This window comes from the organism of the source record quoted next (assembly GCF_019968955.1).
Source record: "MAG: Porospora cf. gigantea A chromosome Unknown PgA_NODE_503_length_16240_cov_367.874, whole genome shotgun sequence".
Taxonomy (NCBI): Eukaryota; Apicomplexa; class Conoidasida; order Eugregarinorida; family Porosporidae; genus Porospora; species Porospora cf. gigantea A.
In genome coordinates, this window is record NW_027151733.1 from 1 (window position 1) to 16,240 (window position 16,240).

Below are 16,240 nucleotides of genomic sequence, written 5' to 3' on the forward strand. Positions count from 1 at the left end.
GTGGCGGATAACGGCGTAGTCCATGAGGACTTGGCAAATCTGTGTGCCTGGATGGGGTATCTCACGTTTGTGGCCGTCAAGGAGTCAGTCCGGTAGCGGCTTTCAGCGTACTCTCGTAACGTCTTTCCGGAGAACGAGCGGCGATGCGTGATTCTTCTCGGAATTATCGAGAACGTGGGTGCCGGTTTGTTAGTCGTGACGAACTCAAAGGCAAAATCGAGAAGCAGATCGCAGAGGATTTCTAGTGTTGTGAGAGACTCAAAGTTGACGCCAGGACAGAATGCCGAATCACACGTGATGTTGGGGACCGCAAATACCGGACAGGTCGCGTGTTCCGGGTCAGACGTCACGGAAGCTCCCAGAGTTTTGACATCGGTCTCCACCAAGCAGAGTTTCGGGTCCAGATGCAATTGGAATCCGCACTCACATCCGACCAAAGGTGAAAAACCAGAGTCGACCCACCGCTCATACATGTTAGCTAGTTTCTGGAAGCCACCTGAGAGCACCATTTCGTTGAGGTGGTCTAGATTACCAACAGTCTTCCCTTGGAAGAACAGATAGGGCACCGCTGGGCGATCGATGAGTGAGGCCAAATGCTCTGCCTTGGCTGTGTGAATGGAGCAGTCGACCTCCTCCACGCAATGCTGCCAACCCAGACTCCGCATCAGTTGGCGCGCGCTGGCTGTGGATTGCTCATGGGGACCTGGGATGAACAAAAGGAGCTTAGGCAGGCGGGTCGGCTTGAGCGCGATGGGATCCAGCTTCGCGGGAGGAGCGATGGAAGTCTTGACTGCCGCTACCGCCGGCATTTAAACACTAATTACCACTCAATGTGATGATCCGCGCTAGGGGAATTCGAGCTGACGCGATTCAGGCTCAAGAACGCGGATGCAATGGACGTTTCTGTGCTCGATGTTAGCATCTACAAGTGATTTTCAACTGGAAGGCAGCTCGCCGCGGTGCAGTTTAGAGCCCGGACTTGTGGAGTAGGTGTCACCTTACTGTGTCAAAGAGTCACACCAATGCAATTTTGGCCATTGTTCGATGATCGTGAGGACGGTGCTGAGTGCACACAAATTACTCAAAACACCGAATTTTGATGGTGAATCAGTCGCCGGACCTAGACCAGTGGCCCCTTGGCATCGGAGTGGCACGTCACACGTCGACGGAGAGACCCTCATCCGACAGGGAAAAACAGACAGTGGGGGCCTCGCCACTGTACGTGCTTACCAAGACGGAACGGCCCGACCGTGCGGACCTGATCCCGCAGGGCATCTCCCGAACTCCAGCGCGGCGGACTCGGGAGAACAAAAGTGATGTGGGACCTGGGAGAGCTCGGAAACCCTCGTTACCTCGTCGCAACAGCCAAAGTCCCACCAAGTCAAGGGAAAACCGACGGACTCGCACTCGTCTTGCGGGAATGGTATTGCCGCCGCGGCGAAAGGCGGTAGTGGTGGGGTGCTGCTACACTAACAGTGGCTACCATCAGGACATCAGCCTGTATGGGCCAGCCAACGACGCTCATGCGTTCGCATTGAACCTCGTCAACTTGCTGGAGTTTCATCCCAATGACGTCTGCCTCTTGACAGACGTGCATCCCTCCTCAGTCTACAGGTCAGCACCATGGGAAAATGCAATAGTACATCGAGTCGTACTCCCGATGTCGGGGACTCGATACCCACGCGTACTCCTGACGAGTGCAGAAGGGGCAGTAAAACTCGACCCGAGGCTGCCTCTGCATGTACCTGTATGATGGCACGGCGTATGGGCAAGGGTCGTATACGAGTCCTCGGCACTCAGGACACCGGCTGTAGCATGCCTGATGCGTCATATTCTTTAGATTACGTATTCTTACACTGTTCCAGACAAGACGGAAATTTGGACGAGCATGACTTCGTGAACGCGAAAGGCGAGCCGGGATCCCCCCAGCTCCTTCCACGCAAGGAAGAGGAGCGTTTCAGCCTGCCAACTAGACACAACATCATGCTCGCCCTCAACTGGCTGGTGCGCGACGTGCGGCAGCACGACTCCTTAGTGTTCTACTTTTCAGGTCATGGGGTACAGATCGATAACATGAGCGGCTGGGAGGGCGAGGGTTACGACGAAGCGATCCTCCCATGGGATTTCCTTACTTACGGAGGCCAGCTGAACCCTATTACGTGTCTTCATCTCCGAGAGATCCTTACGGACATATCAGAGCAGTGTCAGCTCTCAATTTTCCTGGACTGCACTGGAGGCCAGACATTGCTTGACCCTACTGGCACTGGGAGCAAGATGCGATTCGTTAAAGGACTAAAGCAGAAGGGTATCTGGCCTATTACCAACCCCACAGACAAGGTCTATCGGGCTACGTACAACCCCAGCACTTGGAAGCACCCTTCCATGTTCGAAAAGCACGTACGTCCTCGTTTCGTTCCGGGGGCGGAGGTGGACAACACCAAAGACCTCCGCGAGTCGTCGCTACAGAAGCAGGAGGTTGGGCTGTCCACCACCTTTAAGGCCTTCCAGCTCTCCGCGGCAGTTTGGAACCAGGTGGTGGTTGAGGCAAAGCTACCCTCCTTAGGTATCAAGGCCGTTGGCGTGAAGGGCTTAGTGGCCGATGGCACAGCCACCGTTCCGAACAAGCCTGTGGTGCACGGCTTCTTCACATGGTGCTTAGTCCGCGCTATGCAGACGTTGGTGCTTGAGAAGGTGAACATGGAAACGAAGCGCATCGTCAAATCGTTCACGTTCAAGCAACTGAACGACCGAGTGGCAGAAATCGCCGCAAAAGCCCAGGTAAGCCAAAAGCTCTCGAAGCTGGAACAGATCAACTCTCTCACGGTTCACACCCCTAGTGGATCGGACCCAATGAGGGAGTACGTTTTTTATCCGTTACGCTCGGCGTTCGGGGCGGGGCTACCGTATGGCCGTTTTTCATCCAAGCACGTAAAGGAGTCTCGTAAGCACCCGCTCTGTTGTATCACTCAGCCTTCCCCTACGTGCCGGACTTGGTTCAGTGGTTCTCGGCGCAGCATGCGGAGGAGTACTTGATTCATTATCAAAAGCAGAAGCTCAAGCGAGACTACTTCGCCCGGGAGCCTTCAATTGCCTCGCGGCTAGCACACCCTCACCCAATGCCCTCTTATTGGCTGAAGAAGGTGCCCGACCGCCCAGCTTTCCTCACAAGTCCTATTGGAAGTTTGTCGCCGTCGGTTATTAACCATGAAGGCAACCCGGTGTATTCCCCAACTCCTCGCAGAATGGGGGGTTGTATGCAAGCGAACTGTCGTATGTGAATGCTAGACTGAACTGGAGTCTTCTGACACGTAGGTGTGATCAAGGGCACGTAGGCGCTTCAGCATGGACTTGCGCACTGCTTTGGGGGGCTGGGCGACTCCAATAATTCCAGGTGGGGTGTTGGGGAACGCCTGGATGCAGTGTCCCAGCGCAGTCATCCTTGCAGTCAGCGATACGTATCGATCCCAGGTCTTTAGGCCACAGACGACGTCTTCAAGATGCACGAAGCGCTCTGTGCGTCCTACATACTCCACCATAACTGCGTTATAGAGAGAGAAGAGCCGGAGACATTCTCGGTAGATTCGCAGAAACACAGCGGAGGTGAGGTCGTCAACCCGTACCGTGACCAATAGCTTGTCCTGCTCGTCGAGGCAGGAATCTACGCACAGCGCAGCTACGGTCCTTATTGTATTTATCCTTCTGCGTGGCACAATTCGCAGTGACCCACGAGAGCAGTTCGTCGAGATCATCGTCCACGAACAAGTCACCGGCCACCTTCAGACAGCCAGGAGTCCCCAAGTAGTGCAATAATCTCGACTTCGAAAGTACCGACCTCGGATTAGTGAGCTCGGTCACGAACGTCGACAGGAAGGTCGCATAGCGTCGCACTAGCGTCGCGTGCTGGTGGGCCGAGTGATTGTCACCGCCCTCCTCCCGGAAGGACCTGCAGGTTAACAGCAATGAATTCTGTGGTGGGCCTTGCCTTTCCTCACGTCGAGAAAAAGTTGCTTCAGCCAGACTTGAGGCGTCTGGGGCGCTACTCCAATGTAGTGTAAGATCATGAGGACCTTCAAAACCACCGTCCACGTCCAGCATTGTCGGAGACGTGCTGGAATGGCCTCTACGGCCTCGTCACTGGTGATGTCGGCTTTGTTACCAAGCACCGCATGCAGCACGTCCTCCAGATCAGCGTCAGACGGAGCGATTCGATCATCGTAGGTCGCCAACATGAGCGTGCGCCGCGATCCAGTTGCTAACAGACCAGAGATGCCGCGTCGTAGGACGTCCATTAGGATAAAGTACAAATTGACGGTCACAGCGACATCATAGCAATCGTGGACGCGTCTTCGTGTGTGGCTGTGGGACATGACAGAACGCCAACCACGGTAGTCGCTAAGTGTCGGGGGTCGTCTAAGCCCTCGCTGCGGCCAAGAGCCGAAAACAGCGCTCTTTCTGAGACGTCGATCGTCCTTGCCACCTGCAACACGTTACCGGCTTGAGAGGCCCACTCTGGACCGCTCTGGTAAACCGCGGCGATGTACAGTGTTCGTGAGCCCACGTTCACCTTAACCAGGTCGTAGGGTCGATTCTCCCGCAAGGATTCAGTAAGGGACGCAGCCGTAGATCGGAAAGTGCCAGCCTCCACTGCGAAGGGTCCGTGGTCTGTCTGCTGCCTGGAAATCCTGACAGGCGTGCCAGTGTCGAACTCCTGCAACATCTGTTGGATGTCTGAGTGGGTCTTGCCCTGGAGGAGACCTGAGGCGTGCTGGGTAGAGACTCTTTCGTCGGCCCACCTTGAAGAAGCCGTCATCCCGGTGTTGACGACGTGGCTGTGTGTCCCCCTCCAGCGCTGACGACGCAGATCCAGGTTGGTCTGCCTCACTCCAGTGCCAGAATGTAGCAGATGCCGTTTGAGTCAGCGATTCGAGGACGCCTGGCGTGTGACAGCAGTCACAGTACGGGAGACTGGGGTTTACGCAGCTCTCTACCAGTTCCGTTTCAGTTCCGCCAAGGACAGACAGCCTCGAGCGTCGCGTGCGGGCACTGCCCTCAACAATAGGCGGGGGACACGCTCTTCGACAGGGTACGGTCCGGCGAGACCCCCAGACCAGGGACATCGACATGTGTTCGGGAGGCTGAATCAGCACCAGCAGGCTCCGAAGGCTTCGCCCCAGCAACGAGTGGGCCTCTGCGTTTACTCGCTGGTGATTGCTGGCGTCCAGCGGAAGGTGTCTAAGTACGGAGGAATTCTCGATTCCAACGTTCGCCCAGTCAGTAAGCAAGAGGGATGTTAGACAGGGGTACCCATGGTCGATGACGTCGTCAAATGCCGCTACTGCTTCGCCCAGTCGCATCGTCACGCCAGCCTCCGAATAAGAAGGAGGCGACCACAGCTCAACCTGGCGGGAAACATACTCTCCCACTGACTTGGACCGCCCTTCATCGATGAGTTCCTGTCCAGCGGGTCCTGGCACCGCCACTCTAACGGTGGATTTGGGGCCGCCCAACGGGTAGAACAGCAATGCAAGTGTCCGAGGAGCCTGATTGGAATGTTTGGCCACCTCCATCGACAGTTTAGCCAGCCCTGTTAACTCCATGTCGACCTCGCCGGCCAGCTGAACCTCTCTATCTGCAGCCGCCACCAACAACGGTCTCAGCGTGGTTAGCATCTCTTGCGCCTTGTCATTCTTGTCGTTAGATTCCGACAGCACATACTGCAGGGCCCTAATCTCGTTCTGGAGCTGCTCAGCCGACCTCTCTAGCCGCACAACTGACGCGCTCTCGACCTCTGCGTCTACCTTGGCTGTCTGCAGTGCCTTAGTTTTGTCAGCCACCGCCTGCTTCTTCTGTTCAACAGCCATATCCGCCGTAATGTTGTCCTGACGGGCCAGACACAAGTCGCAGGCCATAACCTCTTCCAAGTCCTCCATATCTCGTTGGCCGACTTCTAATCGCAACTCTAGCTCTGTCTTAAGGCGGGCTAATTCCTCCACCTCGGACTCCTTCTGCTCAAGTGCCCGTTTTAGCTCATCCCTTTCTCTAGACAGGTTTCTAATGGCGAACTCGTTTCCTGTCTGAATGGAGTCGGGGACTCACTACGATTGCCAAACACGGTTACGGCCGGCATTAATATTATCGCATTCGTTCGTTCGGTGGTGGAGTGCCGTGCCATTGTGTCTACTATCAACTGGAATGTGTGAACCCCAGCAAACTCCAGAGGTCTCTGAGACATCAAAACTCTGGCGCAGCCAAGAAGCGCAGATTCGCGAGAAAGGGCGATTTAGAACGTATGAGTTGTGATCTGCAGTTCTGTCCAGAATGGTAAGCGGTCAAGCAGGTTTCCGTATGCAGCAACAACTTGCTGTATCCTAAGGAGTGTCATGAACGGAACCAGTTGATGTTCACATGTCACAACTGCGCGTATGTGGGCTACCCGGACCCCTATGACCTGGTGAAGAACACGGTGGACGCTCAAACGTTCAACTTCCGATCAAAAGAGGACGTGCACTCGTACATCGCGCAAGGGCTGGCAGACGACCCAACTTTACCTCGGGAGGAATCGTGGCCCTGCCCACAGTGTCAGGGCCTCGGAGCAGTGTACTTCCAGCTGCCGGAGCGTGTGGCCGACGACGCCATGACCCTCGTGTTCGTCTGTGCTAAGTGTACATACTACGAGGTGGGCGGAAAGGAAGCAGACGACGCTGGCGGACAGGATGACGACAGCGAGAGTGAGGAACCGGCAGAGGACAACTACAAGAAGGAGGAGGAGGTTCTACCGGAGGAGGATTTTCCGAATGACGACATCTTCGGCGACGACGATGACGACGACGACCTGTTTGGAGACACGTTGTAGTCTTCAGTCGAGGTAGTGGCCCTGCTGGTGGCGACGTCTAGGGTTGTGCGAACGAAGGAGCTATGTCGTGTATATGTTGTGTGGGAAGGAAGAAGTAACCAATGGAGTCCTATTATGACAATGACAACACATAACACGTAATGTACCTCAAAACCTCGCCTACGAAGACCATCTACTCCAAGTGACGCTGAAGACGCTTAACCACGTCTCGGGCATTTTCGACCGCTGCAGATAGCTGGTGATCCGACATCCAGGCATCACAAACCAGATCGCTGCTCGAGCCGTTCACAAACCCCATGATCTGCTCGAATTGCCCTTCGAAAGTGTAGTGCGATTTGCTGAACGTCCTTGCGTTGGCTAGTAACTCGTCGCGCCGCTGCCGTGTGACGTTCTCCAAGAGGGATTGAAGCGTGCGTGGCAGCTCTGGGGTCAGTTTGAAAGAGAGACCCAGATTGGACCAGTGTGCCGGACTCCCTCTGTATGGAAGGAGTTCGATATCATCCCAGATGTACACACACACGCATGAGCCCAACGCCAGGCACTCGCTTTCCATGAAGGCGCGCCGCCGGATGCCCCGCGGCACCAAGCAGAACTCCGCGCGCCTCCAGGCCTCTCGAAAGTTAGGAGACCTATCCATGTGAAACAGTCGACCTAGGTGCCGTGCCAACATCGGCACCAGCACGTGCCGAATGCGGCGATGTCCACCGTCGTCCCAGGTGCCCATGAACGCGAGGAGATAGTCCTTCGTCGTCGCTACCTCCGGCTTCACGACATCGCTGCGAAAGTTAGCGAGTAACTTTGGTAGCGATATCGTGCCAAAAACATCACCGGAGTTATGTAGTACTAGAACGTTGTCTCGCCTTGAATGAACTGTCTCTTGCAGCGAAACGTAAAGGAATTCCGAGCGCGTCATGGTCATCTGTGCCTCCATTAGATCGGTGCAGTAGTTGGATATTCCCAGAGCCTCTCGTAGCATATCCGTGAGCTTGTGATACAGAAAGCCCACTTGGATCCAGTTACCAACACTGCGGTGTGCAGTAACACAGTCACTAATCCCTGGGAGAGGGACGAAAGGACCGAAGTATCGCCAGTAAAAGTGAGGGTCTCCATCTTCTTTTCCTTTCATGATCTGCTCCAGGACCCGCAATACAATTAGGGCCCACCATCCCTCGTTCGAGAGCACCTGGGGGCTGTCGCCGTAGCGATACCACTGCAGAAAATGGACAGTCTGGAACCAGAGCACTTGCCTGGATAACTCGTCGAGAAGCGCATCCTGGTCCACAGACCAAGCGTAACCGGGCTTGCGGTTGGTAGGTAAGCACCAGTGCGTCTTCGGATCTCCGGGAGCCAGCACCGATCGCATCCCGGCCAGGACTTCCTCTTCCGCAACTCTTTTGCGGCTCTCTATCCACGACTCAATATGTCGTTCAAATCCGTGCGTAAAGGAGACGCTATCTTGTATAAAACACATGCAGGCTCTCCGTTCCTCCATTCTACAAGCTGGTCGCGTACCGTTGGCAGCACACGACCAGGCCGCCTTTCTGGCGAAGGGAACCTCAGGTGGCGACGTGCACCCGACCAGATGCTGAAACAACTTCACCAGCTGAAGCAGTACGCACAAGATCAAGTAGTCGCTAACTAGCCACCGCATGCAAGCAAAATGACGCTGCGTGTTGTGTTTTGGAAAGTGAGGAATATGCGCAATGACGAAGCGTTTCTGGAGGTAGTCAGCCAGGGAGGACTCCCACACTTCCTGGATGCGATGTTCGACTTCTTAGGTCGACGAACGGACTTTTACCATGTAATGAAAAAGCCGGACGACGAATCAGGGTTTCCACCCGGCCGTATTGAGGCCATGGTGATGCACTCGCTTGAAAAACAGAAGACGAAGCACTCGGATCGAGTGGCTGGTGCAAACTGTGTAGAGAAGCGAGTTGACCTGCCACCCGGTGCACAGACTCGAAGCCCGTCGAGCTTCAGCGAATACAATGGCGGCTGTACGGAGAATTACTCCTGGAACCAGAATTGGACTGACGTTAACTTGCTACTCTGCCCACCTGCGCAAGCGAAGGAGGTAGAGGTGACAATTCGTCGGACTAGCCTGTGCATCCTAGTTCGAGGGCAGGTGCTGTTGGACGGCCAGCTGTCAAGCCACGTCGACCCAGATGGGAGCTCGTGGTGGGTAGAGGATAAACGCGTCTACGTGACTCTAGCCAAGGTAGAGGAGGCCTGGTGGCCGTCTGTGCTGACGACTGACATGCAGACAGACTTTTCTAAGGTGAGCGTGTGCCTACATCCAGCACTCAGTTGGAATCTACGAAACCTCTTCAAGACTGTGACGCCCAAACGCAGCGGACCATCCGTGAGCTGGCAAGAGATTACAAAGAACCAGTTGACCTTAACCTTCAATAACCTCATGACGTGCTGTTGACGTGCTTTTGAACCTTTTAGACGAAATCGCCTCTGTTCCGGTCCATGGCCGCTTCCGCACCACCAACGACCGGCTTTGACCCAGTTTTCGCATTAGAACGCTCTCGAGCTTCATAAGCGCCGTGCGCTTCTCGATGTCGGCAGATGACGGCATACCCAGGGAGGAGCGCCGTCGTAGAAGCAGCTTGGCGTGGACCAGCAACTGAGAAAATTCTTCGCTCGCCTCCGTTGCTTCCACCATATCTAATATCTCCAAGACCAACCTGGCGCTAGGGAGTGCTGGTCTCTCAATTTCAGCCATGGCACGAGTGCCGTCCTCCAGGCTGTCTACCAGACTGCCGCTGCCTTCCGCCGCCAAGGGGTCCAGAGGCCTGAGACTCTTCCGTCTTCGCATCTGCAGACCGCTCTCCCGGGGCACCATGTTCACTTGTCGTCGGATCTCCTCAACGCGGAGGAGATATGCTTCTTCTCGAGAACCACGAGCCTGCTCCAGCAGCTTGTCCGATTCGATGGCGAGGCCGAGTGGCTCAGACTCATCCTCGTTTCGATCCTGTGTCTTCTTGTGCTTTTCGCAAAAATGAAAGCCTTCTTCCGCTGCGTCTTGGCATGGTATTGTGCTGAAAGAAAAGGCAGAGCACCGTTTGTACTTAATTACCTTGCCGATGGGAACTAGCTTGACTTTGTCGTTGCATACGATAACAGGATAGTGTTCTTCTCCCCGCAGGGCTACGAAGGGCTCAATAATTCCCACAAGCATGCCTTCTTGGGTAGTGTCCACCCCCACTGGCAGCTTTAGGCAGCCAGAGCGCCCCTCCATGTCGATGACCTTCACACGGGAGACCGCCTGTTTATTATTCGGCGGGTTCAGCTTTCCGGTGCAGACCACAAACAGCGCCTTCCGCGTCAGGACGCCTGCCGGCGTCGTCGGTTGCAAGTCCTTTAGCCCCACCGCCTCGAAGTTGGCGAAGCCGGTAGGCACATCTTGAATAGAGTGCAAGGCGTGACTGCAGCCGGAGTACGTCTCTTGTGACATCTGACGCAGATTCGCCGATTTTGATGGGTCGTCATCTGCTCGTAGTCGTTAGAGGTGAGCAGTTACTGCGTCTTGGACGCAGCGTCGAAGGTTCATGTGGATCTGTTGAAAGTACGACTTGCTGAGCACAGCACCGTGGCTGGTTTTCATGTGCGGTCTGCGGCTGGACTAGTGACCACAAGGACGCTCACACTGGACTTCTCTGTGTTGTCCCAGGACGAGCCTCTTCCGCCTGCCTCGCCTGTAGCTGCCACGCATAACAAGCGGCGCTTCTCCGTCAGCAGCGCGCCTCCGCCCATTGCGGAAGTGTACGACCGCGTTGGCCCCCTGGCTCCCTTCGTCGAGGTTTTTGTCGTGCGGATTGAGGGTAAAAAAGTGCACAACGACTCGAGAGCCCGTTTGCAGCTTTGGCTGAACTCTGTCCCCGCGTGTAATGAGCTACTGGTGGTGATGGCGCACGGCAGTGCAACATCACGGAAGGACACTGAGAAGGCCAGGAAGGAGATGCTGGTGGACTGCGAAGGGCGTCACCGCATTCGAGATAGAATATTGCACCTCGTCCTCGACGTCGATAGCCACAAAGACAGCCATCAGCTCTGGGGAGCCTTCGGAGCACGCCTTCGGGACTGCCTCCAAGTCAACATAGAACAGCGGCTAGAACTGCTGCAGCTCTCACTGCAGCATGAATGTCGGACGTATAGGGTGAACCACCGATGGGCCGTGCGCCTACTGAACTGCTTATCCACGTTGACGCCGATTGCGTCCTGTCTGGAAACGGGCGAGAATGACCGAGTCACCTCGTTGGCTTCGAACTTCGAGCGACACTGCTTGCTGCTGCAGTGGGTTGACGCCTTCGCCTGTCTCAGCAGCCAGCTGGGCTTCGTTTGGGAGTCCGTTCTGATTAAGCTGCTGATGGCCCCAGGGCTACCCGCCGACGACATCACCCTGCGCCATGTTGGACCTCCGCTTACGCAACCCGATGCCATGTGCGCTGTCTGGAAGCAGCTACGATCAGATGAGTCCGACCCTGCGGACTTTTCCTTCCCGTCCTCCCGAGATGGGTTGCTGGCGCTCGCGGATAGCGTGCTGGACGTGACGTTGCCCGTTACGCCCGTGGCCAACTACTTCCAATGGAGGCTGTTGACGCACTGGAAGGCGACCTGCGACCTTGGAAAGCCGTGTTCGGGTGGAACCGTGTCTGCGCCGCTGTTCAAGGAGGCGCTTCCCGACAAACAGCACGCGGGTAGGTTGCTGTACATAGCGGAAGCGCGACTCTCGTTCCTGGCGGGCCTGGAGCTGGACCTTCGGAACACGGATCCCCCAGAGGAGGCTTATTATATCTTCATCGTGCTGAAGGTCGTTATGCTGCTCGATGCGGTGCACACCATGCAGGATCGGCTGCTCGCCTACCGTGAGCAGGATCAGGACGACGGCACTCCTGGCAAGCCCGCCCCGCCAACCACGATGCTCTCCGGACACTCTCTCACCCTGGAGACCACTCGCGAGACCACTCGGCACGCTAAGCCCGCTGAGAAGGTGCGTGGAACCCGGGTCTACTCACTCGCCGTGTGTCGGTGCCTGTCAGCCTGCATACAAAGCTGGAGTCAGTTGGAACGCCTTAGGCGCCCTGCCGCAACAGAGACCTCCGTGGAGGTCCGTCCCCCACGCACCAAGTGTACCCTGGCAGAAGCCCTCTCGCTGAGCCAAGATCCTACAAGCCGTGTCGAATTCCTAGAGTTCCTGCGCACGCAGCTGAAACTCTACGCCGACCACGCTAACCTCTGTAGAACCAGCCACATGTTGCTCCTGCAGTACGGTGTCACTTGTCCCTCGACTCCAGTAGTTAAGCCCGGCCAGGGGTGGGAGCGCGTGCAGCGAGTTGAGTCGCGCAAGATACAGGCGTCGGAAGGCGCTTCCGACCGCCTGAAGCTTGCGCTGCTGACTGAGATCGCTCACGGGCGAAGAGATCCGGACCAGGTACCTTCAGAGCTGAAGCACGAGTGGAAGGTCGACCTAGACACCGTGGTGGAGTGGTACGCAGAGCCCATGGACGTGCTGGAAGAGAAGGACGTGGGCCTCGTGCCACAAACACCGGTCCCGTGCGATAAAGGGACGCGCACAGTGCGTTTTATCGGCTCAAAGGACACTGACTCGGTGATTGCAAGCTTCCATCCTGGCTGCGTCCCGGCGTTCAGCCCGCTGTTGTCGGAGCTGCAACATCGGCTGATTAAACGTGCGCGAGTGCCGTACGCACTGTATAAGGCAGAGCGCGTGCAGGACGCTGATGTGTACTTGCCATCTGAGTATTGCGGTGAGGAACCTGCACGACTCGAATGCAGACCCCTCCATGACCGGTCTTAGATCCATTATGCACCATCACAAGCGCACAGCGCTCTCCACGGTCACGGAGAGCAGGTCCATGGAATTGTGCATTGACCGCCGTGAGTCGCCTGACGTCTGGCGGAGCGTTCCCATTCTCTGGCGAGATCTAATTAGAGCTGACGGTCACGCTTGTGACGCGGCAGTATTCAGCCAGTTCAACCTCAACTACAAAGTTGGAATGCTCAACCGGGGTACCCGTGACCTGCTGGTGGAATCTATCGAGCTCATCGTTTACTGGTGGAGCAGCCACGCAGAACAAGATGATGATATGGAGACCAAGAGCTATTACGTGCCGTTGTCACGAGGACGAGACCTGTTCCGGCTGAGACCGGGGTCTACGGCCATACCGATAGTCATCAGGCCCCCCTCCAGTGGATATTTCCTCTTGGGCGCCATAAAGCTGCAGGCGCAGTACGGGCCCGGCAAGGGTTACGACCGTGAGTATGCAACTAGGCGCACACAGTCCTCGACCGCTGCTGGGTTCGCGCAGTCTCCTTTTCTCCTGAGAGTGTGCAACTAGGTGACGAGTACTTGCGCCTGTCAATGCAATCACAGCCGCACGGCGCGCTGGCGGCGCAGTCGACGTGGCCCTCGGAGTTCCTTGGCATGTTTGGGCGGAAGCTAGATGACGGGTTACGGATGCTCCGACCGCGAGTACTCCACGTCATGAACGCCGACAAACTTTTCCATGTCGAGATTTCGGGATCGGGGTACCCCTCAGAGCACCTTCTTCGGAACGTACCCCTGGTCGCGCTGGTAACCGTGCAACGGAAATCTGGATTCGTAGCACCCATCTCCTCGGACGTGCTCCTGCGGTTTCCAGCCACGCAACGGCGCATCGTGCTTTACCGGGACCGTGGCGTCTTCGGTGTAAACGAGTCAAGGTTTATAGACCAAGACGGTGTGCCACCGGACTGCATACGGCTGCCCCCGTTTGCGGACGAGCCATATCGACTGCTGGTTTGCATCAAAATCACGCACGAGGTGAATTCTCGTATCCACCGCCCCGAGCCGACTGACGAGAACACCCGGGGGCCTATGTCTTCGCCTATCAGGCAGCGACAAGGGCGAATTCTGTCGGAGGACGCCACCTCAATGCGCACCTGCGAGTGGTCCCCGTCTGTGAGGCCCGTGTTCGCGAACTCCCCTTCCATGAAGCACTCCTTCGCTTACGACAAATATTCCACCATGTCTGATGCTTTCGCGGAGCCTGACGATGCGGATTTCGAGATCCCCCTCTACTTGAGCTTCGTCTCCCATGTGCAGCCGCTCGACTGCGCGAAGTGAGGCATCTCAAGTTTCTTATCCAGCGTCGACCACCTGCCTGAGTCGCTGAATGTGGAAGAGTGGGAGCTCCTAATTCCCGTACATGTCGTGACTCATGACGTTGGCATTCTCACAACGCACCTACCTCGATGGTCTCCGAGGAGCCTGGTCGTGGCAGCCAAGCTGACGTGCACCCCCGGAGAGCACAGCAACTTGGTGATCGGCAAGGTGGACGTCGAGCCCATTCAACTGTTGGAGGTAGGAAGCCAATTGCTTCTGGACCCTGACTCCAAGAAGTGTCCTGAGGTGACTCTGGTTCAACAAGTTCCAGGGTCGACTGTGCTGCCCGGGAGAGGCTCTCTATTCTTCACATTGCGTTGTGATTACCCTGAGTCGTGTGGATTCGAGGACGCCACAAAGCAGGTCAGTGCTCGGGTGAAGGTTGAGTGTCAAGTCGAACTGGAGGATGCGACTCCCTTTATGCGTGAAGTGGAGGCACAATGTCGGAAAATGCTCCCCCCAACTACCGTAGAGGTGGTGCTGCCGGTTCGCCTGCCCTTGACACCGCCGCCGGTGCACTGTGCTCTGCAAGCCCCCACCACTTGCTTCCCAGGTGCGCCGTTTCACCTCACAGTTTCGCTGCATAATATGACTCAGACGCCGATGGAGTTCCGTCTGCGGTTCCACAACGGGCTGCGCCGATCATGGATGGTCATTGACAAAAAGGCGTGCACGGTTAGCCTGGCCTCGAGCGGCTCGTCGCAAGTGCAGTTCGAACTGCTGTGTGCGGCATCGGGAGTCGAGACACTACCGTACATTGAGTGCTACTCAGCGCATCCCCTGCCCCTTTTCACCGAGATGCTTGACAGGCACCGTACACAGGTCATAGGTGACGAGATCAGCGCCAGCACGCGGGTGCTGGACGAAGAACCGGCCAGGTGGCGCCGATTGCGCGTTTGCGAATCCCTGATCAACGGCAGGTGTATCGAGTGCGCACCTGACAAGATTGAACGTGGTCAGGTTACCGTGTCTGTCTGAATACTCTCCACTACTAACCCCACAGTATATGGACTGACTAAAGTTTATTACTCAATTTGAGTTAAGAGCGGAGTCCGCTTAGTAAATCGTTCGGTGAGACAATCTTTACCTGGGCACGCAGACTCCAATGTTAAAAGTATCTCGCATTCTCTGTGCCCTCCTTCCGTGGACTGCTGTACTTGCCGACCAGACCACCACTGGCCCCAAGCATGTGGACGCCACATCCCCGGTTTACAGGACCACCTTGAAGAGTCTCTTCAGCTCGCATGGCACGTTGGAACCCGCATTCGCTCCGGATGTGACCTATTACACTTTGCGAGTGACCCAGGCAGTGGATCGGATCGCGCTGACTCCGGAAATTGATCAGAGTTTCCCTGAGTACAACGGGTTCCTTCACGCTCCCCAAGTGACTCTGGCGTGGAAAGGTCACGAGGACGCGAAGCCGGAGTCCGCGTCAATGGCTGTGCGAAAGATGATCGACCTCCCTGACGACGGAGCTGACCTGCCCGTCTTCATCCAGGTTCGAGACCCTAAAGGCTCTGACTCACGCACTTACAAGGTCACTGTTAAGCAGGACGCGGCGACGAAGCTGACGTTGCTCAAGTATCTCGATGGTATCGACGACAACTCTAATGGAGTTATCATCTCGCCCATCGTGAACGAAGACAACTCGGTCTATAACGTCTATGTTCGACCGGATGCTAAGTACGTCAGGCTCTCTCCTGTGTGCACCACTGGATCGTGGGTAACAGTTGACGGTAAGTCTTTGTCCAATGGCAAGAGTGTGAAGCTCTGGAGAGAAAAAGACCATCACCGACAATCGCTGGAAGTGGTGTGCGGCAAGGGCTCCTATGTCGGCTCCCGATACACAAAGTCCTACTTGGTGCACGTTATGAGTGACTATAAGCGTGCGGACATCCCCAAGCCGCGTCTAATTATGGACTCCGCGGGTGAAGACTGTAAGTTCGTGGATAAAGGCCTCGACAAGTCCTACTACAGCTGCCCTAACCCTGGCAAGGTAAAGAACGGCCATATCAAGATGACTGGCTACGTCAACCCTTCTATCAAGTACACTATTGAGAGCCCCAAGAAGGATACAGAAGTTCGAGTACTGGATGGACACCCCACCATCGATTTCACCTTCCGGAACGGACTGGACTTGGTTGCAACGTCAGGGCAATACGGTCAGAGATGGCCTCTGGTCTTTGACGGCGCTGTTGGACCAGGTTTCATGCGCG

The 16,240-nt window shown here is 56.0% G+C and overlaps 10 protein-coding genes across 21 annotated transcripts; 5 read left to right on the plus strand and 5 right to left on the minus strand.

Annotated features, from left to right (window-relative positions):
- Positions 1 to 12: 12 nt before the first annotated feature.
- On the minus strand, positions 13 to 809 carry KVP18_003427 (uncharacterized protein; the record flags this gene model as incomplete). Of its 2 annotated transcripts, none has more annotated exons than XM_067955160.1 (1): positions 13 to 809. In XM_067955160.1, a coding segment is annotated over one exon (797 nt), but the record flags the coding sequence as incomplete, so codon positions are not given. The 2 variants fall into 2 exon arrangements, with proteins under 2 accessions (XP_067808110.1, XP_067808109.1); XM_067955159.1 differs by having other exon boundaries at positions 66 to 809.
- Positions 810 to 1,749: 940 nt separating this feature from the next.
- KVP18_003424 (uncharacterized protein) lies at positions 1,750 to 3,278 on the plus strand (the record flags this gene model as incomplete). 2 transcript variants are annotated; one of them, XM_067955151.1, is made up of 2 exons in its annotated part: positions 1,750 to 2,941; positions 2,971 to 3,278. In XM_067955151.1, 2 exons carry the CDS (start codon positions 1,750 to 1,752, stop codon positions 3,276 to 3,278), a joined length of 1,500 nt encoding a protein of 499 aa, XP_067808101.1. The 2 variants fall into 2 exon arrangements, with proteins under 2 accessions (XP_067808101.1, XP_067808100.1); XM_067955150.1 differs by having other exon boundaries at positions 1,753 to 2,941.
- A 3-nt stretch (positions 3,279 to 3,281) lies between these two features.
- On the minus strand, positions 3,282 to 4,289 carry KVP18_003425 (uncharacterized protein; the record flags this gene model as incomplete). 3 transcript variants are annotated; one of them, XM_067955153.1, is made up of 3 exons in its annotated part: positions 3,282 to 3,699; positions 3,728 to 3,966; positions 3,993 to 4,289. In XM_067955153.1, the coding sequence occupies 3 exons, from the start codon at positions 4,287 to 4,289 to the stop codon at positions 3,282 to 3,284; spliced, it is 954 nt and encodes a 317-aa protein (XP_067808103.1). The 3 variants fall into 3 exon arrangements, with proteins under 3 accessions (XP_067808103.1, XP_067808104.1, XP_067808102.1); XM_067955154.1 differs by lacking the exon at positions 3,993 to 4,289 and having other exon boundaries at positions 3,282 to 3,749; XM_067955152.1 differs by lacking the exon at positions 3,282 to 3,699 and having other exon boundaries at positions 3,951 to 4,289.
- A 23-nt stretch (positions 4,290 to 4,312) lies between these two features.
- KVP18_003423 (uncharacterized protein) lies at positions 4,313 to 6,127 on the minus strand (the record flags this gene model as incomplete). Of its 2 annotated transcripts, none has more annotated exons than XM_067955149.1 (3): positions 4,313 to 4,765; positions 4,794 to 6,070; positions 6,097 to 6,127. In XM_067955149.1, 3 exons carry the CDS (start codon positions 6,125 to 6,127, stop codon positions 4,313 to 4,315), a joined length of 1,761 nt encoding a protein of 586 aa, XP_067808099.1.
- Positions 6,128 to 6,289: 162 nt separating this feature from the next.
- On the plus strand, positions 6,290 to 6,853 carry KVP18_003429 (uncharacterized protein; the record flags this gene model as incomplete). 2 transcript variants are annotated; one of them, XM_067955164.1, is made up of 2 exons in its annotated part: positions 6,290 to 6,321; positions 6,352 to 6,853. In XM_067955164.1, the coding sequence occupies 2 exons, from the start codon at positions 6,290 to 6,292 to the stop codon at positions 6,851 to 6,853; spliced, it is 534 nt and encodes a 177-aa protein (XP_067808114.1). The 2 variants fall into 2 exon arrangements, with proteins under 2 accessions (XP_067808114.1, XP_067808113.1); XM_067955163.1 differs by lacking the exon at positions 6,290 to 6,321 and having other exon boundaries at positions 6,398 to 6,853.
- A 172-nt stretch (positions 6,854 to 7,025) lies between these two features.
- On the minus strand, positions 7,026 to 8,504 carry KVP18_003431 (uncharacterized protein; the record flags this gene model as incomplete). The annotated part of the gene is made up of 1 exon (XM_067955167.1): positions 7,026 to 8,504. One exon carries the CDS (start codon positions 8,502 to 8,504, stop codon positions 7,026 to 7,028), a length of 1,479 nt encoding a protein of 492 aa, XP_067808117.1.
- Positions 8,505 to 8,549: 45 nt separating this feature from the next.
- Positions 8,550 to 9,265, plus strand: KVP18_005209 (uncharacterized protein; the record flags this gene model as incomplete). The annotated part of the gene is made up of 2 exons (XM_067949601.1): positions 8,550 to 9,131; positions 9,161 to 9,265. 2 exons carry the CDS (start codon positions 8,550 to 8,552, stop codon positions 9,263 to 9,265), a joined length of 687 nt encoding a protein of 228 aa, XP_067808118.1.
- Positions 9,252 to 10,316, minus strand: KVP18_003428 (uncharacterized protein; the record flags this gene model as incomplete). Of its 2 annotated transcripts, XM_067955162.1 has the most annotated exons (2): positions 9,301 to 9,314; positions 9,365 to 10,100. In XM_067955162.1, the coding sequence occupies 2 exons, from the start codon at positions 10,098 to 10,100 to the stop codon at positions 9,301 to 9,303; spliced, it is 750 nt and encodes a 249-aa protein (XP_067808112.1). The 2 variants fall into 2 exon arrangements, with proteins under 2 accessions (XP_067808111.1, XP_067808112.1); XM_067955161.1 differs by having other exon boundaries at positions 9,252 to 10,316.
- Positions 10,317 to 10,339: 23 nt separating this feature from the next.
- Positions 10,340 to 15,002, plus strand: KVP18_003426 (uncharacterized protein; the record flags this gene model as incomplete). 4 transcript variants are annotated; one of them, XM_067955155.1, is made up of 5 exons in its annotated part: positions 10,340 to 10,370; positions 10,399 to 12,627; positions 12,656 to 13,135; positions 13,162 to 13,981; positions 14,009 to 15,002. In XM_067955155.1, 5 exons carry the CDS (start codon positions 10,340 to 10,342, stop codon positions 15,000 to 15,002), a joined length of 4,554 nt encoding a protein of 1,517 aa, XP_067808105.1.
- Positions 15,003 to 15,129: 127 nt separating this feature from the next.
- Positions 15,130 to 16,240, plus strand: KVP18_003430 (uncharacterized protein; the record flags this gene model as incomplete). 2 transcript variants are annotated; one of them, XM_067955166.1, is made up of 1 exon in its annotated part: positions 15,130 to 16,240. In XM_067955166.1, a coding segment is annotated over one exon (1,111 nt), but the record flags the coding sequence as incomplete, so codon positions are not given. The 2 variants fall into 2 exon arrangements, with proteins under 2 accessions (XP_067808116.1, XP_067808115.1); XM_067955165.1 differs by having other exon boundaries at positions 15,130 to 16,218.